This window comes from Physeter macrocephalus, chromosome 16 (assembly GCF_002837175.3).
Source record: "Physeter macrocephalus isolate SW-GA chromosome 16, ASM283717v5, whole genome shotgun sequence".
In the NCBI taxonomy this organism is placed as follows: Eukaryota; Metazoa; Chordata; class Mammalia; order Artiodactyla; family Physeteridae; genus Physeter; species Physeter macrocephalus.
In genome coordinates, this window is record NC_041229.1 from 73,017,388 (window position 1) to 73,037,956 (window position 20,569).

Consider the following 20,569-nt stretch of genomic DNA (forward strand, 5'->3'; position numbering starts at 1 on the left):
CTGGTGTGATTGTAATTGCTCATTTTCTTTGTTCTGAAAGAAATGGTAATTCAACTTGAACTCTTGGTATTGTGTGTGTGTGTGTGTATATATATATATACCTATATATCTATCTATATATATATATATATCTCAATATGCCCCTGGACATGCATGGCACCTTCCCACTGAAAACCCTTCCTTAGGTTCCCATTGCTCTTGGGGTAAAAGCTAAAATTCTTATCATGTCCAACTGGCCCTGAATGATAGAGCCTTATTTTGTTTACCATCTTGCTTTGGACCACAGTTTATACTCTAATGGCATAGACCTTTCAGTTCCTCAAAGACCTGTTCTCCTTTTTTCTACAGAGGCTTTGAGATAAGGAAACTAAAGCCTAAAGAAGTTTGTATTTTCTTCAAGGTCAAATGGATACCAAGTGGGCTACCCACTCTGAGGTCCCAGGCTCCTAGAATACCACCTGACACGTATGTGTTCAATAAATATTTGAATGAATTTGTTGAATGAATGAAGGGTTTTAAAGCAGGACATGATGTGATCAGAATTGTGGCTTGAAGACTGATTCTCATTTAAGGGACAGAAGGACTTTTTCTCTCTCCCTTCCTTTCCCACCAACACCCACCAAGTAAATATTCTCAAACTGTGGTCCATAGACCAGTTAGATCAGAATCACAGGGACAGGGCAGGGGCCTGGGGCTCACTTGTTTAAAATTCAAATTCCCAGAGCCACTGTATTCCAGCACACCTAATTGATATGTAACATGGAAAGCACATTTCATTCATTTTTAAATTATTCCACAAATATTTATGGAGCATCATGCTAGGTGTTGCAGGCCATAAAACATTTAATTGGGCATACTAATCGTGGCATTTACAGTCTAGAGGGGAAGCTAAGATACATGAAACTATAGTATAATGTAGAAAATACTAAAAGCTTATAAGAGGGGTGCAAATTAAATATGGTTAGAGTTTAGAGGTTGGGGAGAGCCTCAGTGGGTGTAATCAAGGAAGTGTTTATGGATGATAGGGCATTAGAAAGGGTTTTCAGTGATACTGGGTTTAGAAATAGGGAGTTGGAAGTGAAAGGCATTCAGAAGGAGAGAACTCTATGAGAAAAGACAACGGGAAAGTCTAAAGTATAGTCAGAACAATGACAGCCTGGGTCTATAGGATGTTGGAAGTGGGGAGCTTGGTTAATAAGTTGGAAAGGTGGACGGGGGCTAGATCACCAGGGGCACTGAACAGTTAAGCTAAGGAGCTGTAAGATTAAAGTGAGCAATAAGGAACTATTTCTTTACTCTTGTAAGTAAAAGTTCTTGAAAACCTTGTCAATATCTCCAAGTCCTCTCTCCCATCCTCCTTCTAGCCCGTCTGCAGTCAGGCTTTTACCTCCAGCACCTCATGGAAACTGCTCTTGTCAAGCACACCGGTGTCCTCCGTGTTGCTAAAAAGCGTGTCAGCTCCAAGTCCATCGTACAGAACCTACCAGCAGCATCTGACAGGTGGTCACTCCTGCTTCCTTAATACACTTTCCTCACCTGGCCTCCAAGAGAGCACCCCTGAGTTTCCTCCTCCTCTCGCTGGTTGCTCTTGAGAGCCTAACATCTCCTTTGCTGTTTTTCCGCCCCTACCATTTAATGTTGGAATGTCCCAGAGGCGACTCCTTGATCTTCTTGCTCTTTATCTAAACTCACTTCCTCTTCCTTTATAATCTCATCGGATTGCAGCGTAGTGATGTATACTGTCTATGTGCCCAAACGCCCCGGGTTGTTAACTCCAGTTCAGTCTTCCTTCTCAAACTCCAGACTGTGTACTTGACATATCCACTTAAACATCTGTAGACATATTAAATTTAACTTGTCCAAATTGAAACTGAACTTCTGATTTCTACCCGAGCCCCATGTGCACAAATAAAACAGATTTTAAAAATCGATTAAAAATGAAACATACAATACATTTTAAAGTAAATGAATAAAAAGTAAACAACCTTGTTCCCTACTCTCAGTGTTCCCCGTATCAGTTGATCAGAAACTCCATCCTTTCCATTACTCAGGCCAAAACGTTGGAATCTTTTCTTGATAACTCACTTTTTCTCATAATACCATAGATTCATTTCTTTGAGAAATCCTACTGGCTGTATCTTCAAAATATATCCAGAATTGAATCCTTTTGGCCACCATTGCTGCTGTAGTCCTGAGTTACCATCACTTCTTGCCTGGATTACTACAGCCCTCTTATTTGGTTTCCTTGCTTCTACCCTCACCCTGTTACAAGCAGCGGGGTGATCCTCGTACAAAGCAGATTGAATCACGTCACTCCTGGGCTCAGGAACCCTCCAGTGGCCCTTCATTTCACCAGAGGAAGAGCCGAAGCCCTGACAGTAGCCTGCAGGACCCTATAGGATCTGACCGCTTCTCCTGCTTTTCGCCTTGCTGATCCCACATACCTCCCAGGCACGCTTCTGCCTCAGACCTTTCCCTGCCTGTTGTCTCTGCCTAGACCGCTGTAACCCCAGAAATCCATAGTGCCTTTCCTCACAGCTTTCTTTGAAATGTCGGTTTCTCAGTGAGGCCTACCCTCATCCACATTTTGAAAGTTGTAACATCCTTTTCTTGCACTTTTCCTCCTCTTTACCCTACGCTACCTTTTCCCCCATAGCACTTACCACCTTCTAACATACCGTGTGGTTTATTTATTGCGTCTACTGCATACTGTCTCCCTCTCCATCCTGTCAGATTATAAGGTCCATGAGGGATCTTTGTTCTGTTCACTGATGTATCCCAAGCACCTAAAATACTGTCTAGCACGTAGTATGTGTTCAATAAATATTTGCACGAATCTGCTGAATAAGTCTGTTGAGTGGAATTGAGGGATTTTAAGCAGAACGTGATGTGATCAGAGTTGTGTTGAAGGCTGATTCTCAATCTGGGGGCAAGTGGACTTCTTCAAGTTATATCCTCTCTTATTTTCTCACCAACCCCTGCCAAGTTAGTGTTCTCAAATGGTGGTCCACAGACCGTTCACATGAGAATCAGGGGCTGGGGGGGTGGGCGCGGAGGGTGGTGTCCAGGGATAACGTGTTGAAATTCAAATTTCTCATCTCAGACCTTTTAAATCAGTCTCTGAGAAGAGAGTCCTGGAGGCTGAATTTTTGTCAGGTTCCCCAGATGGCTCTTACATGTACATGCTACAGTTTGAGAATCATTTACTTTGGGAATTGCACTCCCATTATTCTATTTTGGCTTTTCCCTCGGGTATATGTAGGTGTGAATGTTACAAAAAAGTATGGGAATCTGTTTTATACTAGGCACCCTGGGTATGCATCCTGGATATGTCAGTTATAAGCTCCTTTCATCTCTTTGGGCACATGAGTGAGCTTTCTAGTGCCTCAGTTTCCTTATTTGTATTGTGGGTAATAACAGTATACACCTCCAAGTGCTGTTAAGAGGATTAGATGAGTTAATACATTTAAAGTGCTTAGAATTGTAATTGGCACATAGTAAGGGCTCAATGAATGCTGGCTATTCAGAAATCTTTGGAAAATTGACTAGAGAGAGAGAAGCTAGCGGTAGGGAAATGTGCCACATCTTCCCCCTCTACTCTGCGTCGTGTGTCTGGGCTAGGACTCCGAAAATTACAGTCTCCTTGTCAGCCGACTTTCTGTTAAGTTCCGCCAGTAGACTGGAAGGAGGAGGGGAGAAGGGACTTACTCCATCCTACTTGCCAGCTGTTCCCCTCAGTGCTCTTCAAACAATGGCCCTTCACCCCGACAATGACAGTTGGAATCAGTGTCCAGCTATTTCCCTGGATCAGCTCCATGGTGCCCCTTAGAAGCACCGGCAGTTAGCAGGCAGGGCGCTCTCCTCAGAGGTCTGACTCCTAGCCTCCCGGAGAGCTCTCCTTGAGGCATGTAAGTGAGGATACCCCCATCTCTTCTCTTTGTTTCCCCAGCCCCAGGGGTGGTGTAGCTACTTGCTGCAGTTTGTATCTCTGTGTTAAGTCAGTGTGTCCCTTGTTCCTTTTTCAAAAATTTTAGCACCTGTTTAGCCAATTTCCTCTATTATTTTCTCTCTTAAAAAACAAAAAACCAAACTCGTGTGATTTCTGTTTTTCTGACTGGACCCTGACAGGTAAAAAATGTTAGAGGTAAACTTTTAATTGTGGTCTAGGCAACCAGTAGTGAAGGCACAACAGAGATGGGCAGGCCCCGTTACTGACTGAGGAGGAGGAGGAGTCAAAGATGGCTTTGCAGTGTTGCACCCAATGAATGAGGGGGCGATGGTGCTGTTTTGAGAAGTAAAGGAAACAGTGTGGAGAGACTGGGTGGTAAGTTTGGTAGTTGGGGCCTGTTTGAGATACTTAAAGCTATCCAGTGGAACAGTTAAGACAGCTGGAAAGAGGCCAGGGCATGGATGGGAGTCACCTGCACAGATGGATGAGATTGTCACAGGAGAGACATAGAAAAATGAGATGAAAATGAAAAGGGAGTTGCCCTCCCGAAATGGGAAGATCAATTCTAAAAATAGACCAAAGATGAAAACCAATGCAAACAAAAAAAAAAGTGAGGAGAAGGGCAGGAATATGACCTTACAGAACATGGATCTAGGGAGCTGGAGAGGAAGGGGGAGGGGGCTGGGAGGAGGTTGGGTGTGAGGGTAGCCAGGAGACGGAGTCATAGAATTCAAAGAGAGGAACTAATTTCAGAGAGAAAGCAGTGGTCAGGAGCGAAGAAGGCAGGGCTGAGAAGAGCAACTGAGGAGAGACCGGAAAGTTTGTGCTTAGGAGGTGCGGCGGTGTGGCAGCATGGGGGGATCGGAAGCCAGATGCCGAGATGCTAGGGAATAAATGGGACCTAGTCTTACAGTTTGGCTCTGAAAGGAGAGGGGAGAAAGCAGTAGCTTGGAAGTAATAGCAGGGCTTTGTTTCTGTTTTGTTTTAAAGTCAAAGCAAGCCCAATCGTGTGACTCGTATCACCATCCCATACCTTCATTCCTTTTCCCAAATGCCTGTATAGTCACATTGGAGAGGACACATTTGAATCGATTTCACAAATAGTAGACAAAATCCTGATGATGCTCCCTGCGACTTAAATGAACGGGATGGACACTGATAGCAACTATCTTGGATGCAGCACATCCAGTATTTCAGGTGCATGTTAGTCAAGGAAGTTAACACGATAGTAAACATCCCCCAAATCTCGGTGACACACACAACATCAGACCTACTTCTCCTTCTTGTCACAGTCCATTTGGAATTAGCAGGTGTTCTTCCATGCAGGGACCCAAGCTCCTTCCCAATTAATGGCTCCACCATTTCCTAGGGCCTCAGTGTCCACTGGACCTTCTGTATCCACAGATATGCAAAGAGAGAGTGTAGACTTTTCTGGGGGTCTTGGGGGCCGGGCCTCCATTGGCCAACTCAGCATGTGTCCTGGTCACTGGTAGGGAGCCTGGGAAATGCAGTAGAAGAGTGTGCCCGGGAAGCAGAGGAGAAACACAGACACTGCTGAACCACAATAAGGTTCTTTGTTTTGTTTTTTCATTTCCAAGCCCCTCCACTCCAGTATATAATAATCTCTTCTTTTATATTCTAGTAGAATTTGCTTTTAGTCCAGCCTACAGTCTCTCCCACTTCACTCACTCCACAAATGTTTATTAAGTGCCTACTATTTTTCGAGCACTGTGAATACAAGTGTGTCACATTCTAACAAGGAGGCAGATGGGAGTTTAAAAATTCAATGCAATGAGACAAGTGCTGTGTTAATTATGTACTGGCTATGAGAACACAGAGGTGGATTAATTCTGCTCAGGTAGTTCAGGAATAAATTTTGCAGAGGAGATGGCGTTTGACCTGTGACTTGATTACTAGGGGTTCACCAGGCTAAGGAGTTGGGAGGAAGTTCCATCTTCCTGACATTCCAGGCAAAAAAACAGCATTCACAAAAGCATGATGGGGTGAGGGTACTTGTTGTATTTGGAAAGCTTCAGGTCTTTGAGTGTAGCTGGGGCTTGTATGGTAGAGATTGTCTAAAGGTAAGTTGAATGGGTTAAGTCCAAGACCAATTCGTGAAAGTCCTTATATTGACATACTGTTATGGGCAGAACTGTGCCCCCCTACACCCCCAAACTCCTATGTCAAAGTCCTAACCCCTGGTATCTCAGAATGTGACTATAATTGGAGATAGGGTATTACAGAGATAATTAAGTTAAACGAGGTGATTCAGGTGGTCCCTAATCCAGGATGACTTGTGTCCTTATAAGAAGAGGTAATTACAACACACACACATACACAAAGGGAAGACCATGTGAAGACACAGGGAGAAGGCAGCCATCTACCAGCCAAGGAGAGACTTCAGAAGACAGCAACCCTGCTGACACCTTAATCTCAGACTTCTAGGCTCTGGAACTGTGAAAAAACAATTTCTGTTGTTTAAGTCACCTATTCCGTGGTACTCTGTTATGGCAGCCCTAGCCGATTGATACACATACCAAAGAGTGGGCATGGAGGGGCTGTATTCTAGGGACATTTTGGAGTCAGAATCAGGGAGGCTTGGGGAATGAGGCAAGGAAGGATGTGGGAGAGGGCAGAGCTAAGGATGACTGAAGTTTTTTGCTTGTCTCCTGGGTGTGTGGTTAGTGGGGCTGGTAACTGAACTGCAGTGGAGGAATAGGTTGCATTGTCTGGTAGTCATTTCACATGTGTCTTACGCCTCAGCAAGCCTGGAAGTCCCTAGTGTGGGGGACTTCCGCGTGAAGGGCCAAGGTAGCATATTGCTTTTAAAGTCAGTGCAGGTTAAAGGGGATTTGGTTTAGTTAATTCATTTCATCCCTGGTATTATTAATTGTTCGATCGACAATGATGGGATCTCTTATATAGCTCTGGGAAAAGGTTTACAAATTAAAGATACATCGTCCTAGGCTTCCTTCCCCAGAGAATGTGGAATGTACAACATTTCCATCCTCAGGCCGTTTGAGTGGAACTCAGTGACTGAATTACCCCTGCGAGAGTCTCTAGGCAAGTAAAGCATATTTGTATATTATCTCTTTGAAAGTGGGATGGGACACAACCTCTGCCAGCTGGTTTTTTTTGTTTTTTTTTTCTGAACCATTCTATTAATGCCAATCAGAGAGAGAAAATGATTAAATGTAATTGCATTTTGAGCATCAAAAAATAGATAAATAGATAAATAAATAATGAAGTCAGTGCAAGGCCTTGTCCATGACAGCATGTAAGCAACCCCGAATAAACGCTCATTTTAAAGAACACCTTTTTGAAGCATAGAAAAACCCACGGTTTAGTCTAGTGTTTCATAATTTTTGTCAATAGATTTTCATTTACTCTCATTTTCTGCAAATAATTGAGAAGTGCATGGTGGTGGGAGAAATGCCATGGTTGTTAAAAGCAGAGGCGAGAAAATACACACGCTTGAGCTGTTGCAATCTCGCCGAGGAGGCAGAGGAAGACATTTTTAATTGGCTGCGTTTCATTCGTGAGCCTGGCAATCTGATGGAGGAGAAGTTTTAAGACAATTGCTAAACCTTAGGGAATTGTCCCAGAATAAAAGAAGATCATCCTCATGTTGTTTATAACACAGAAGCAAACTCCACATTTTGTTGCCATTTCTGAGTTTTCACGAAATGTGTAATATTGCAAAGTTCATGATAAGGACAGAAGGATCAGCTCTTCAGCAGTTTTATTAGTTTGATTTTCCTTTTAGAATTTGCTACCATGTTGTCTGTTTCCTCCGGGACCCCCTGTTTTCTTCTCCATTAGCACTAACTAGAAAGCAGCTTAGCCAACAGATTCTAGAAGACTCCTTCCCTTTGCCCGTTGCTTCCTCCTCCTCCTCACTCTTTCCACAGCTGACACCAAAATTCATTACATCCTCTGCACAATTTTTTTTTAAACTATCTCTCTGTTTTTTTGAAAATTGCCCCCTATTTGAAAGAAAAGATCCAGAGACATACAAGTTACCACTTAAACTTTTATTTATGGCCCACCCCAAGTATCGTAAATAATAAAGCATTTGTTACGGATTAGACTTCTAATAATTTTCTTCCAAAGATCTCTTCTAACTTCAGGTAGAGACTGTGATCACTTCTGAAGAGAAATACTGTCCAACTACCAACAAAAGGATGTTTGGGGAGGGGTTTCCATCTGGGTAGGATACTTGGCAAGTGCTTTAGGCCGATGAGAGACCTGAGAAACGGTGCACTTTTCACTCTTTCTTTTCCACTTGATGTGTAAGGCCCCCAAACCCAATACCTGTAGGGCCAAAATTTTTGGCATAGCAAACTGTGAACGAGAGAGAAGAGGACAGGGGAGAGAATGGTTTGGTCAGCACCATCATTTCAGTTCCCTCTGTCTGAGCACAGTCCTTTTACCTGGGAGAGGCATCCTTTTGACAAATGTGTTTGTAAGTTAACTTTTAAACACATTGAACTGTATTTATTTTAGATCTGCTAATAAAACTGTTTATACTTCTTTGCACTTCCCTAGGTGTGTTCAGAGACATTTTCTCATTTGGGTCGACAGAATCTGGCTGCCGGCTGCCTGCCCAGGCTCATCCTCTCCCGCTTCCGCCTCCCTGCCTGCCCTTCAGATACACACAACTGCCTGCAGTTCCTGGAACGAGCCATGATGGCCTGGCCTTGGTGCCTTTGCACTCACTGCTCCTTGTTCCTGGAACGCCCCCTCCCAAACCCACGTTCACCCTTCAAGGCCCAGAGGAAGCTTCTCTTCTAAGAAGCTTTCCCGACACCCCCCGCCAATCACTTGCCCCTTTTTGCGCCCTGCATTGTGTAGCATCCTCTACTAGAGCTTGTAGCACTTGGGAATGCAGTTACTTCTCTATAGGTTGATCTCCCTACTGGCTGCGGCAACATTTTAGAATTTTTTGGCCTGTGAACGCTGAGAACCCTCTGTACCCTCTACTGCCAGAAGAAGGCAGCCCCTGTCAGATAGTGCATCAGTTTCCATCCTGTCTCATCCTGGGAGAAGCTGGGCCACCTACAGTCTTGATTAATAGCGTCCTCCCCCTTGCCTCTCCCCAATTCTTAGCACACACATTTGGAGATCCTGAGACACCATCATTGAGTGAAAGGGTGGGAGGACCCCGCTGAGAAACAGAAGAGGCCTAGGAGAGGCTCTGAGGGTGAGGACACATTGCCCTGGCCCTAAAGCATCCCTTCTTTGTAGCATCAGGAAGGAGCTAAGCCTCTATTGCCTCTCTGCAAGACAAAGGGATGATGGAGGCAGTTAGGGGCAGAGCTGTGAGGACCAGAAGGGAAACCAGCTTGTCAGTTCGCTTTCTGTGATCACGAAGTGATGTGCAACATCAGAAACAGAAATGTCAGAAAGGAAGGAGGGAGAGAGCAAGGGAGGGAGGGAAGGGGGCTGGGAAAGAGGAAGGGAGGGAGGGAGGAAGGAGATAGATGTGTCTTGATAAACTCAGGAGAGGCAGAACACAGTTCATCCGCACAACCCGCAACACTGTCACCCTTATCTGCCAGTCAAGTGGACAGAGTGTTCAGGTTTTTGGAAGGGAATGTGATGTTTTTGTCCAGACCTAAGGCCTCTTCCAAGGCCAGTCAGGACACTGCTTCCTCCTTGTCCTGTCTCCCCGCACGTGCTCAGGAACCACTGGGCATCTATAAGTATCAGGTCCCCCCAGATGTCCCTATGGAGAGGACCAGAGCTGGTCAGGCAGGAGGTTACTTTCCCTTAGGTGGCTTTGCTCCCCATCCTGCGAGCTCAAACCTGGCTCAGGCTGAGAAGCCATGCCTCCGGGCAGACACAAGCCTCTCGGCAGGAAAGCAACTTCCCCTGCCAAGAACCCTCCCTGGGAAAACATCTCAAGAGAGTCTCTGGAACCACTCACCTTTGCAATAAAGTTCCCCATCTTTGTCAGTAACGTTCGTGGACTCTAGACTCTTCCCACAGATAGCGCAGCGAAAACAGGTCTTGTGCCAAGGCTGCAGGGCACAGGAGAACAGGCAGGTGGATTTTTTTTTTTTTTTTGCGGTACGCGGGCCTCTCACCGTTGTGGCCTCTCCCGTTGCGGAGCACAGGCTCCGGACGCGCAGGCTCAGCGGCCATGGCTCACGGGCCCAGCCACTCCGCGGCATGTGGGATCTTCCCGGACCGGGGCACGAACCCGCGTCCCCTGCATCGGCAGGCGGACTCTCAACCACTGCACCACCAGGGAAGCCCCAGTTGGATATTTAATAGGACAGGCAGGGCATTTATTTCCGTGTTAAGTCCCCTGACCAGCAGCATGTAAAGGAGTGCCCTTGTCTTAACTGTTCACCCACCTAATTGGCCCCCGGAATAATTATTCTGGCTATGGGCTTGGCCAGCGATTCTTAGGACCCCTAAAAATGAATAGATCAAGGTGATTTCCATATGTATTCCTTCAGAACAGACTAAATAGAATAGGGCTTCCCATTTCTAGAAGAGCCAAAATACTGAAGAGAGGGGAACTTGGACTTGAGGCAGTGGGTAACATATTGAATACAAAATGAAAAAAGAAAAAAGGTGAAGAAATGGGCGATCATCCAGGGAATTCAACTTCATTTTAACTCTTTGTGTATTTTTTTTTAATTGAAGTATAGTTGATATACAATGTTGTAGTCGTTTCGGGTGTATAGCAAAGTGATATATATATATATACTTTTTCAGATTCTCTTTCATTATAGGTTATTACAAGATACTGAATATAGTTCCCTGTGATATACAGTAGGTAGGTCCTTGATGTTTATCTACTTTATATATAATAGTGTGTATACGTTAACCCCCAACTCCTAATTTATCCACCCCCCACTTCCCCTTTGGTAACCATAAGTTTGTTTTCTATATCTGTGACTCTATTTCTGTTTTGTAAATAATTTCATTTGTATCATTTTTTTAGATTCCACTATAAGTGATATCATATGATATTTGTCTTTGTCTGACTTACTTCACTTAGTATGATCATCTCTAGGTCCATCCATGTTGCTGTAAATGGCATTATTTCATTCTTTTTTATGGCTGAGTAATATTCCGGTGTGTGTGTGTGTGTGTGTGTGGTATATATATCACACACATATATATAGCACACACACATATATATACACCACATTCTTTTTTTAAATTTTTTTGGCCACACTGTGTGGCATGTGGGATCTTAGTTCCCTGACCAGGGCTTGAACCTGCACCCCCTTCAGTGAAAGCGTGGAGTCTTAACCACTGGACTACCAGGGAAGTCCCTATACACCATATTCTTTATCCATTTCTCTGTTGATGAACATTTAGGTTGCTTCCATGTCTTGGCTATTGTAAATAGTGCTGCTATGAACATTGGGGTGCATGTATCTTTTCGACTTAGAATTTTCATCTTTTCCAGATACATACTCAGGAATGGGATTGCTGGATCATATGGTAACTCTATTTTTAGTTTTTTAAGGAACCTCCATACTGTTCTCCATAGTGGCTGCACCAGTTTACATTCCTACCAGCAGTGTAGGAGGGATTCCTTTTCTCCACACCCTCTCCAGCATTTATTATTTGTAGCCTTTTTGATACTCTCCCTGTATTTCTGATGGAAGAGAGTTGCGTGGCTTGGATCATCCAGAAGACTGTCTGCCTTCTTCATATCTGCGTGTCTTCCAGGCACAGCCCAGGGTCCTCACCTGTATTTAAGTGGCCAGTCCTGGGGTGGAGACTGCCCCCATATATGGAGGCAGACACTCTCCGTGGCCTTCCTCCCCCTACTTAGTATAAACAGGATTTTTGTCTTTCTTCAGGCTCAGATCCTTTGGTGAACACCCTGGCTTCAGGCCTGAAACTGGAGCTTGTAGACAAGTGTGTGTTACTGTCTCAGACATCAGATGACTTTCCCGATTGCCAGGACATTTGTGAGCGAGGATGCTTCTCCCTGCTGTGGGGTGTTTGCTCTGCGCATCAGTGTGATGCCAATAGCAGGCTGAGTTATGCAGTGGTGACAGCTCCCAGGGCTGACACTTTTCTGGAAGGATTGTGGACACAGGATAGGGGAGCCTGTGTGCCTTTGTTTCTCCAGAGCTCCTAGCTGGGTGCCTCCCCCTAGTGGGTTAACACTTATTGCATCGAATTCCACCAGTTCCAGTTTCCTAGGGCACTGCAGGGTGACAGTCACAGCCTGGGAAAGTGGGTAAGGATGGGTGGCTCCTAAGTGGTGCCTGGGAGCTAAGGAGGGTCTGGCCTCCACCCGCCCTCAGTTCCTACCTTCTTCTCTCATTCCTCCCAGCATCCCATCTGACTCATATAGAAGTCCTTACCTTACCACCTCCCATCACCTTCTCAGCAGCATAGACTGACTTTCTGCATCGAGGGCACTTCTCTGACTCTCCGAACTTCGAAGTGAACTTGGAAGGGTTGCTGGTGGTGGCAGAGCGTGCCGGCTTTGGGGACCTGGTGGAAATTGACAAATGAATGAAACCTATAGACTTCCCTTGGCAAACAGTACTAGCTGTGTGACTTTGAGCAAGTTACTTAACTTCTCTGTGCCTTAAATGCCTCATCTGGAAAGTGGGGCCTCCCTCACAGGGTTGTTGAGAAGGTTAAATGAGGCCACATGAGTAAAGCACTTAGAACAGTGTCTGCCTGGCCTGTTGTAAGGGCTAATGAATGTTAGCCAGAATTCACTTACCTCTTTCCTTTATGTTGTAAAGCACTTCACAAGGGTTCCACGTATGTTAGCTTGTATAATTACCCTTGTCTTGTTGTTATATTGCTGTGATTGTTCATTTAGGGTTTTCTATACCATCCTGAAACCCACGGGTCTGCTTTCCAAAATGAGTAAAAATATTACAGGGCAAGATGGGATCTTGACAGTTGACACTAAACAAACCATAGTCCAATGAGCTGATGCTTATCACAATTCAAATTGTCACCCTACATCCAAAGGTCCCCTGTTCTCCTGAGAGCAAACTCTAAGAAAGAGGCACAGTAATAACCCTGTGATTCCATATCATTTGACGTTTCCTTGTACGTTTATCGTTTGAGCCTCACCATAACCCTCTAAAGTAGGCAGGGCTAGCTGGAGGAGAGCATGGGCCAGAGGGGTAAGTGCCAAAGGTTAGCAGCTCGTAACTGGTGGAGCTGGGAGGAAACCCAGGTCTCCAGACTCTTCCTGGCTGTGCAGCACCACAGGAAAGCCCTAACGTAGAAGAGTGAACTTTGGGTAATGTGAGACAGAGAATGCAGCTGGTATCATCTTTCTTTTTAAAATAGCATCTCCGGTTGGGATTGAGTAGTGAGAAAAATTTATATGACTAATCACACATCCCTGCAGTTTTCCAGGCTCTACCATGGGCTACTCTCTTTGGAAGGGACCAGATGACTCTTCAGATGCTCTCACTATTCTCTGGGGGACACTGCCTCAGTTGAGCTGGGCCTTTCTGCCAGTCCCGCCACAGAGCTGAGCCCGGGTACCAGCTGGCCAGACAGCAGCTGCAGGCCAGTGACTGTCAGTCTATATACTCAGTTTTGGGCTGGAGGTCAGCATGATCATCAAGTAGAACAGACTGGTAGATGGAGGTGGCACAGTGTGAAATCCTGGCTTCCCTAGGATAATGTTGGGGAAACCTCAACATTGTATTGGCAACAGGCAGCGAGGGAGACCTACAGAAAGTTATAATTGTCTACTCCTGAGGTACAGCCCATCCCCACAGAGCCACTCCCCACTGCGATGCAGACGTTAGTCATCTTACAACCCAAGGGAAGAAATCTTTCAGTGACAAGCACACAGAGGATAGCCATTGCGTCCCTGCCATATTTATGTGATTTACACAAAAATGCTCAACGGGGAAGAAAAGAGACTCCATGCAGTTTTGCTAAGGTCAAACAATAGAACATCTGTACATTCTGGGTTTTCTCTTGACATGCAAACCAAGAGCCATGGTGTAAAAGTAATTGCCCTTTTGAAAGGCAGATAATTTAAAGAGAGTCTTCGGAGAGATGACACATTGTTAGAACTTGGTCAGACTGAGTATTCCTATTGTTGGCAAGTCAGCAATAGAGTCCATTCTCCCACTTCCAGAAAACGTTGCCATGGGAACAGAATGAACTGTCCTGATAGCTGGCGCTCTACGGGCTGGGAGAAGCGGGACAGTAACTCACTGTTGGAACTGGAGGCCCAGGTGTTCACCCGTGTCCGTGCTGAGGCAGCCGGCACCTTGTCCATATCCGATCCCCTTGGGGCCGTACCTGCGCCCGTAGCAGACCTTACAGTAGATCTCTGACTCGTGAGCTGCCACTGTGGTGCTGTCCAGAGCCTTCTTGCAGGCCACTGTTGAGGAAAGGATGGTCAGGGGGTTAGCGTTGAGATTCCTCCCCCCTTCCCTGCACCCCCGATACCCTGACTGGGGCCAAGGGACTCAGCACAAGGGGCACCCCCCCAGCCAAGAACACAACTTTGATTCCTGACCAGAGCATCTGTCCTGAGTCGTAGATTCCAAGGCAGTCCTGTTTCACAGATGAGGAAGTTGGAGCACAGAGAAGGGAAGTAATGTTTTCAGTGGTACCCAGCTAGAAAGAGGTGGAGGCCAGGACTGGAACCTGGTGTGTGGTCTTGGACCAGCTAAGAATATTGTCCCTGAATGGGGACAACCTGCACTCCTGCGTGTCTCACCACAAATGACATCGGGAAGTGTGAGTGTTTATGTGTGTGGGTGAGTAGGGGCTGAGGGGCTGAGGCAGGGGAGGAACTTATTTTTTTCTTAATCATATCAGAATCAGCATTGAGCAGTTTCTCTACTTAAAATGGATTTTGAAAAGCACTTTGATATTCAAGGAGATAATTATGGCTGAGACTTCTTTTGATCCACTTCTGGAAGCAGGGGAGGCAATGAAGACCTGGTGTTAGGCTTATATTGGCTCAAGCCCCTTGGTTACTGTATATCACCTAATGTAAAGTATCCCCCATACGTTACCCTAGTATAGTTATTATACACATGCTGTGTATTTACATTATACATAGTATGTAAGACAATCCCCTATTTTTCCAAAGAGAAGATTAATAGAAAATCTTCTATTAATAGAAAAATTTTTGCCAACTTGAATAAATAAACATTTAGGGATGTAAATGAAATTGTCAAATACCTGCTTGTAACATTTAATTTAATAATATAAATCAACAATATATGGATTTGGAGATGTTACTTTTTTCGAATCTGACTCAGAATCGGGAAACAATTGTATCCAAATTATTCCTCTGCGTCTTCAACATCAGCATCTCCCTTCTCATCAGTGTCTCTCTGAGGCAGCTGACCCAGCTCTCCAGAGCAGCTCATCCCCACTTCTGGCTGCGTCTTTTAGAAGCAGCCCTGTTTACCTGAGAAGGAGGCTGTCACCTGGAAATTGTGTCTCAGCAAGAAGTACCTATTAGCAATAATATTAGGGCAGCGTTAAAAAGTATGTAGGATCTCCACAGCCTAATACCTTGCTATATCGCTTTGTAATGATGCTCCTTAAAGATTGTTTAGGGTGATACTTAGTGCTTGTAATAGTGAGGTCATATCCCCAGGAATAATAATATATGGGCATTCAATTTATTTGCCTCCTTTTTTAAAAAACAGCTCCATCAAGTGACCTCTATAAGCAATCCAGCTTTGAATGAGGTTGTTTCAGGCTAATATGCCTTTCTCAAGTGGTTATTTATTAAAAAAAAAAAAAAGTGTTATTGAATACAAGAGTGGGAGAAGAAGATAAGGTTGTAGATGAGGTAGGATTGGCCAGAGGTTGGTGGTTATATGGCTGGGGAAACAGGCGTATGGGAGTTCATAAAATAATTATGTCAATATTGTTTGTAAGAATTTCTATTAAAAAACAGTTTAAATAAGTGGAGTAATTGAGAGACTGTCCTGTAGCATGAGAGACTTTATAAGACTCTGAAGCCAAGGCAAACCCTTTTTATGAGGAATAATTTTGGGGGGAATTTGCCTTATATTTGAGCGTATAACATATATACCTGTCTCTGCCCTTCCTGTAGCTGTCAGTTACTAATCTCCAGAACAACTTGTTTTTTTGTTGTTTTGTTTTTGTTTTTGTTTTTTCAGAACAACTTGTTGACTATTCATTTATGTTCTATACTCTGAGTTCTTTGAGGGCAAAACAGTTTTAATATCCCCAGAATGTAACACAGCCTAGCCCAGAGTTAGTCCTCCGTAAACGTTTGTTGAGTGAAGGAATGAATGAATGCATGCATGCAGGCATGTGTGAATGAAGATCAGTGACTTGTCCACGATTATACAGTGGTAAATTGCAGAGCCATGACTGGCCTCAGGTCCTTTGACTCCTACTCCAGTGCTCATTCCCATCACTCCAGGACTGCCTATACCTTGTCTTGTCCTGGCCAATTCTATAGCCACTCCCTGGCTTCTGACTAGCTTTCACACACAGGCGCAGCAGAGCTGTGCTGTGTAATACTGTAGCCACTCGCCCGCCACATGATGTTATAATGTGTATATTGGTGACACGTTGAAATTATAATTTTTTGATATATTGGGTTAAATGTTTTAAAACTAATTTCACCTGTTCCTTTTCGCCTTTAAAAAAAATAAGTTTACTAGAAAATTTAAGTTTCCGTATGTGGCTTGCATTATATATCTTTTGGACAGCACTGGTAGGGGGGTTAAGATTTGTCTAGAAGTTTGGAGAACACTGGCCAGGAGACAAACTAAGGTAGACTCTGCCTCTCTGAACTCTATTTCCAGCAACTACAGGTTGACCTGTGGACAGACCACTCTTGTGACGATACTACAGAAAATCACGCTCCTCTCCAGGATCCTTCTGTCCCCACCACTGCAGAAACCTGTACTGCTCAGACCCCCATCCCACCCACAGGTTCTAAGGAGAATATCCAGGGGTTGAAAGGGATGCACCAGCAAATGCTCATATTGTTCTTTCATGGCTCCGTTAAACAGGGCATCCTCCTGCTGCCTGGGAAAACAAGACACCCCTCACCATGAAAAGCATCCCCACCGTTGCCTGTTCCCACTCAGACATCCAAGTTGATGAAAGGAGAATAAAGGCCTAGAAAACTGGATCTCAGATGAAGAAGCCCAGCTTTCTTCTTACAACAACTTGTGTGGCAGGTATAACCATCTCTATTTTATAAATGGGGAAATTGAGGCTCGCGATGGTGACTTACCCAAGGTCACACAGTTAAAGTGCATGGTAGAGCCCATACTCAAACCCTAGTCATTTTCACTCCAACTCCAGTGTTCTTTCCAACTTTCCTTTCCCCCACTCTTTTTAAAGAACACTAGCTATATCTGGGCAAAAGCCAGAGGGTTATGGAATGAACTCTCTTGAGCAATGACTTCTGGATCATTGTGATAATAATGGTGAATCTGATGAATGTGTAAGATGGCTTAAAAAGAATTACACATCATTAAAACCTAAAGCATTAGTAAATCCACATACCCAATCACTCACAGCAGTTTCCCCCTGTTCCTTGGTGAGAATTATGTTTGTCGTGGGAGGTAAGGGATAATGGAAACTCCTGCAGCAGAGAAAGCACTACTATTTCTGGAGGATGAAGTGTCTCCGTGCCCTAACAGATGGAGCCCAACCCTTGAAGTTGTTTGAAACAGCTTGAGGCAACGTGATGCCTTGCGGCTGCTGGGCTGAGACATGGGGGCAGATGGGTCACGAAGGGTTGGGGAGCGGGCGTCTGCGAAATGTCCAGTAAAGCTAACCCTTAAGCCAGACCTACTGGAGGGGAGCAAAGAAGGCAAGTGGCCAAGACAGAACTGCTCTCCTAAAATAGAATTAAGCTTCTAGGAAACTCTAGAATGCAGTCGTGTTGAAGAGACTGGACTGGGAATCTGAAGGTACAGACTCTGCTCCTGGCTCTGCTGCAGATGCCAGTGACCCAGGCTTAGAGATGAGAAATGACTTGTCCAAAGTCACAGGAGTTGGGTAGAGCCTGACTCCCAGGTGGACCACGGGGTTTTAAATGTCCCTCTAGTTTTGACATTTGTGAAACTGTGTCCAGCAGGGGGCGGTAAAGATTCCCCTTGTCAAGTTGATGGTGCCCCAAACGCTTCCCTTTCCGCTGCTTCTAGAATTGTCATCTGTTGCCCCCCAGCCTGACACAGGTTCTTTCTTAGGAAAGACCAGTTGCAGCTGGCTTCAGTGACCGCTGGCCTGTGGGGACAGCACATCAAGCCAAGTCCATCCTGGCTGCAGATAAGTGATGGCTTTCTTTCTCTGCCAAGTCACACTTTGTAAATGTCGCCACTGGGTCAAGTTTTCACCACCGGGAGCTTGTTCTGACTTTGAGCTTCAGGGAAACGGCCTCTGAGCTGGACAAGTGGTTGGAGAGGGGGTGCTCAGGAGAGCACCATCCCTTCTTTAGGTGGGGCCCCAAAGTGATATTCCTAACAAGTTCCCAGGGGATGCTGTTGCTGCTGGTCCCCAGACCATACTCTGAGAACTACTGATACACAGTATCTGTGACTAAGTGTGAACTTTGAAGTGCTGAGGGGCCGTCATTGGCGTTCACCCAACTCACTGCAGTGGAAACAGGTCTTGTGGAAACTCCTTCCATTGCACTGGATTTCTTCCGCATGGTAGACGGTCTTTCCGCAGGCTCCGCATTTTGCTCCTCCGCCCCAGTTTGGCATCTTGAAGACTCTCTGGTCAAGGTCAAGTCTAACAGGACATGAAGCAAATACCCTAAATTTAGGCAACCTCAAGAGTGAGCCAATCCCAATCGACATATACACACTAATATATATAAAATAGGTAACTAATAAGGACCTACTGTATAGCAGAGGGAACTGTACTCAGTACGCTGTAATGGCCTATATGGGAAAAGAATCTAAAAAAGAGTGGATATATGTATATGTATAACTGATTCACTTTGCTGTACAGCAGAAAGTAACACAACATTGTAAATCAACTATACTCCAATAAAAATTTAAAAAAAAAAAAAAGAGTGAACCAATCCCTAGTAGTGCTGTGGTCTGAAGACCAGGGTCCAGCCCCAGTTTGTTGGTGGTTCATTCATACCTTCAGCAAATGGTTTTTGTGTGTAAGTCATTGGATAAGCTCAGACACTCAGAGCAAGCTCTGAGCAAGTCACTTTACCACTTTGGGACTCAGTTTCCTCTTTTGTTAAATTTCAATAGCCCCTGCTCCTATGTACCTCACAGGGTCCTTAGAAGGAATGGATAAGTTAGTTCTGTGTATCTGAAATTGTATGCAAATATTCAGTATTGTTATTTTCTTCCACCTAGGGTTTTAAAAATTATTCCGTCAGAAGTGGGAATAACCTATGAAAATGGTATTCTTATCTAGCTCAGTGCTTCTTGAGTCACCTTGCATCTTGTTAAGATGCAGATTCTGGTTTGGTAGATCTGGGGAGAGGCAGGAAATTCTGCATTTCTAAGACTCCAGGCAGGGCTGATGCTGCTAGGAGGGCACCACTCTTCGGTTAGCATAGCCTTGGCTAATCTTGCTGATAAAAATACATAATATTTAAAAACTCTCTTCAGATTTATTTCATCTATCCATTAATTCCTTTTTAAGAAATATCATTGCCCAGGCAATGAGCTATGTTGGCACTGCAGTAGATCAGTGGTTTGGAAACCTCCTGCTTTCAGGGCTACCAGCAACTTGCCATGTGCATCGAGATGAACTTCATAGCTTCTATTTACCTCTGTTTTCCCACCTATGATATGAAGAGGGTCATTCTTTTCCTTGTTACTTCACAGTGGTGTTTAGAAGATGTGCGGGAAGGTACTTGTCAGAGCTCACAGGGACAGGTGTGATCACAGGAGGCAGGTGATGCTTCTGCAGGTCCTTCCACACCCTTCAAGCACCCTCTGCTGCCAGAAGCTGCTGATAGCCAGCCCCAGGCCATCCTTGTCTCCCCACTAGAGAATTATGTTTGAGAGATACTAGGCAAGGAGGGACATCAAGAAACTTTTTTCTCTTTCCTTCTCTGTCTGTATGTAAGTATGAATCCAGTTTTCAGTTTCCCCAGAGCGGAACTAAAATAAGCCATCAGTACTCAGTGAAATCTGAAATCCTGCCAGTCCCAGGGGGGCTGAATTTTCTCTGGGATCCTTTGGTTTCTAAGAAGCCTGGTGTGTCATCTTGTCATTGACACCAAGCACTATCAGACAATTCCAAGTGGCTGCCTCTGAGCTTCTCTTTCCCTTCTGGGAAGCTAGTCACCTTCTTATAATAGTTGGCAATTAACACTAAGCCTCCTGGGTCACCTGGTCTGGATTATGTCTCCCAGCCTCGTAAGAAAGACAGGTTTTGCTAAGAAACAGAAGGTAAATAGCAAACAGACCATGGAAGCCGATACTAGGACCAAAGGGAAACTCTCCACCTAAATGTCCTGCAAGGAGATTTCCCTGCTTCCAAAAGCAGGTTAGGTTAGCCAGGAACATCCTACCCTTCTCAGAGAAGGAGGCTCTTCTTTTTATTCAGTAAAATCTTAGAGAATAAGTTTTTTTTTTTTTGTTTTTTTTTTGTTTTTTTTCCCGGTACGCGGGCCTCTCACTGTTGTGGCCTCTCCCGCTGCGGAGCACA

At 44.8% G+C, this 20,569-nt stretch overlaps 1 protein-coding gene and 1 long non-coding RNA gene across 3 annotated transcripts in view; one reads left to right on the plus strand and one right to left on the minus strand.

Moving 5' to 3' along the window:
* Positions 1-89: 89 nt before the first annotated feature.
* On the plus strand, positions 90-18,530 carry LOC114488016 (uncharacterized). The gene is made up of 3 exons (XR_008619588.1): positions 90-465; positions 1,365-1,500; positions 16,942-18,530. It is a non-coding gene; the product is annotated as an uncharacterized lncRNA (long non-coding RNA).
* The window catches only part of CSRP3 (cysteine and glycine rich protein 3), a 19,996-nt gene continuing 7,389 nt past the window's right edge, over positions 7,963-20,569 (minus strand). For both annotated transcript variants that reach the window (XM_007118933.2, XM_028501131.2), the window contains exons 2-6: positions 18,537-18,676; positions 14,138-14,306; positions 12,295-12,427; positions 9,879-9,972; positions 7,963-8,293 (exon numbers count right to left, since the gene is read on the minus strand). In XM_007118933.2, coding sequence (XP_007118995.1) covers positions 8,217-8,293; positions 9,879-9,972; positions 12,295-12,427; positions 14,138-14,306; positions 18,537-18,648 — 585 coding nt within the window. In that variant the 5' untranslated portion in view covers positions 18,649-18,676 and the 3' untranslated portion in view covers positions 7,963-8,216. The remainder of the gene's footprint in view (positions 8,294-9,878; positions 9,973-12,294; positions 12,428-14,137; positions 14,307-18,536; positions 18,677-20,569) is intronic.